The 1,156-nt window shown below is 45.1% G+C and overlaps 1 protein-coding gene across 1 annotated transcript in view; it reads right to left on the reverse strand.

Moving 5' to 3' along the window:
- ACSBG2 (acyl-CoA synthetase bubblegum family member 2) overlaps window positions 1–1,156 on the reverse strand; it is a 119,354-nt gene that overhangs the window by 54,946 nt on the left and 63,252 nt on the right. Inside the window, exon 5 of the mRNA XM_007954492.1 lies at window positions 1,086–1,153. Within this exon, the coding sequence (XP_007952683.1) occupies window positions 1,086–1,153 (68 nt within the window). The remainder of the gene's footprint in view (window positions 1–1,085; window positions 1,154–1,156) is intronic.

The raw sequence follows: 1,156 nt of genomic DNA on the forward strand, positions 1-1,156 counted from the left end.
CTAAGGTACACCTGAGGAGCTCTGGTAGCATAGTGGCTAAAGCACTTGACTGCTAACCAGAAGGCTGGCAGTTCAAACCCACCAGCCACGCCTCAGAAGGAAGATGGGGCAATCTACTTCCATAGTGATACTGCCTCAGAAACCCAAGGAGTCGGGTCCGACTCAACGGCACATAACAACAACAACAACTAAGGTACACCTGATCTAAGCCATGGTATTTTCAACCACCTCATATGCATGCAAATGCTGGACCCTGCATAAGGAAGCCCAAAGAAGAATCAATGCATTTGAATTACGGTGTCGGCAAAGAATATTGGATATACCATACACTGCCAGGAGAAGGAACAAATCTGTCTTGGAAGAAGTACAGCCGGAATGCTCTTTAGAGGTGGGGATGGTGAGACTTCATTTCTCAAACTTTGGGCATGTTGTCAGGAGGGATCAGTCCCTGGAGAAGGACATCATTTGTGAAGTATAGGATCAGTGAAAGAGAGGAAGACCCTCAACGGATGTACTGATGCAGTGACTGCAACCATGGGCTCAAACATAGTCATTGTGAGCATGGCACGGGACCCGGTAGTGTTTCCTTCTGCTGTACCTGGGGTCTCTATGAGTACAAATCAACTCAACAGCACCTAATCACCACATAAATGGTAGCAGAGAGCCCCCTCGTGGCTCTGTGGTTAAGCACTCAGCTGCTAACCAAAAGGTCAGTGATTCAAACCCACAAGTTGCTTTGTGGGAGAAAGACCTGGCAATCGGCTCCCTGTAAAGATTGCTGCCTAGGAAACCCTATGTGCAAGTCCTACTCTGTCCTGTAGGGGCACTCTGGGTAGGAACCAACTTGAAGGCAAAGGGTTTGATTTTTTTGGCTTTATAAAAGTTATTATTGTTGCCAATATTTTATCCTTGTTTGAAAAGGACACATAAAAAAGAAAGAATAAAGTGCTTTATGGAGCACACAATGTGTTTTGAGTCTAGTTCTTGCAGTGAAATTGTTACAATGCAATTATAACAAGTTATCATTGTTGCATAGAGTCCCTGGGCGCTGGCCCTTGTCTAGGAACTTCCTTAGTACAACATACCTTCTGTTTTATCCATGTCTACTTCTAGGTCTTTAGCTTCCTCTTCTTCAGATGTTGGGGTTTTAGCCCTC

Source organism: Orycteropus afer, unplaced genomic scaffold, assembly GCF_000298275.1.
Source record: "Orycteropus afer afer isolate SDZICR_OR568_19922 unplaced genomic scaffold, OryAfe1.0 scaffold00461, whole genome shotgun sequence".
In the NCBI taxonomy this organism is placed as follows: Eukaryota; Metazoa; Chordata; class Mammalia; order Tubulidentata; family Orycteropodidae; genus Orycteropus; species Orycteropus afer.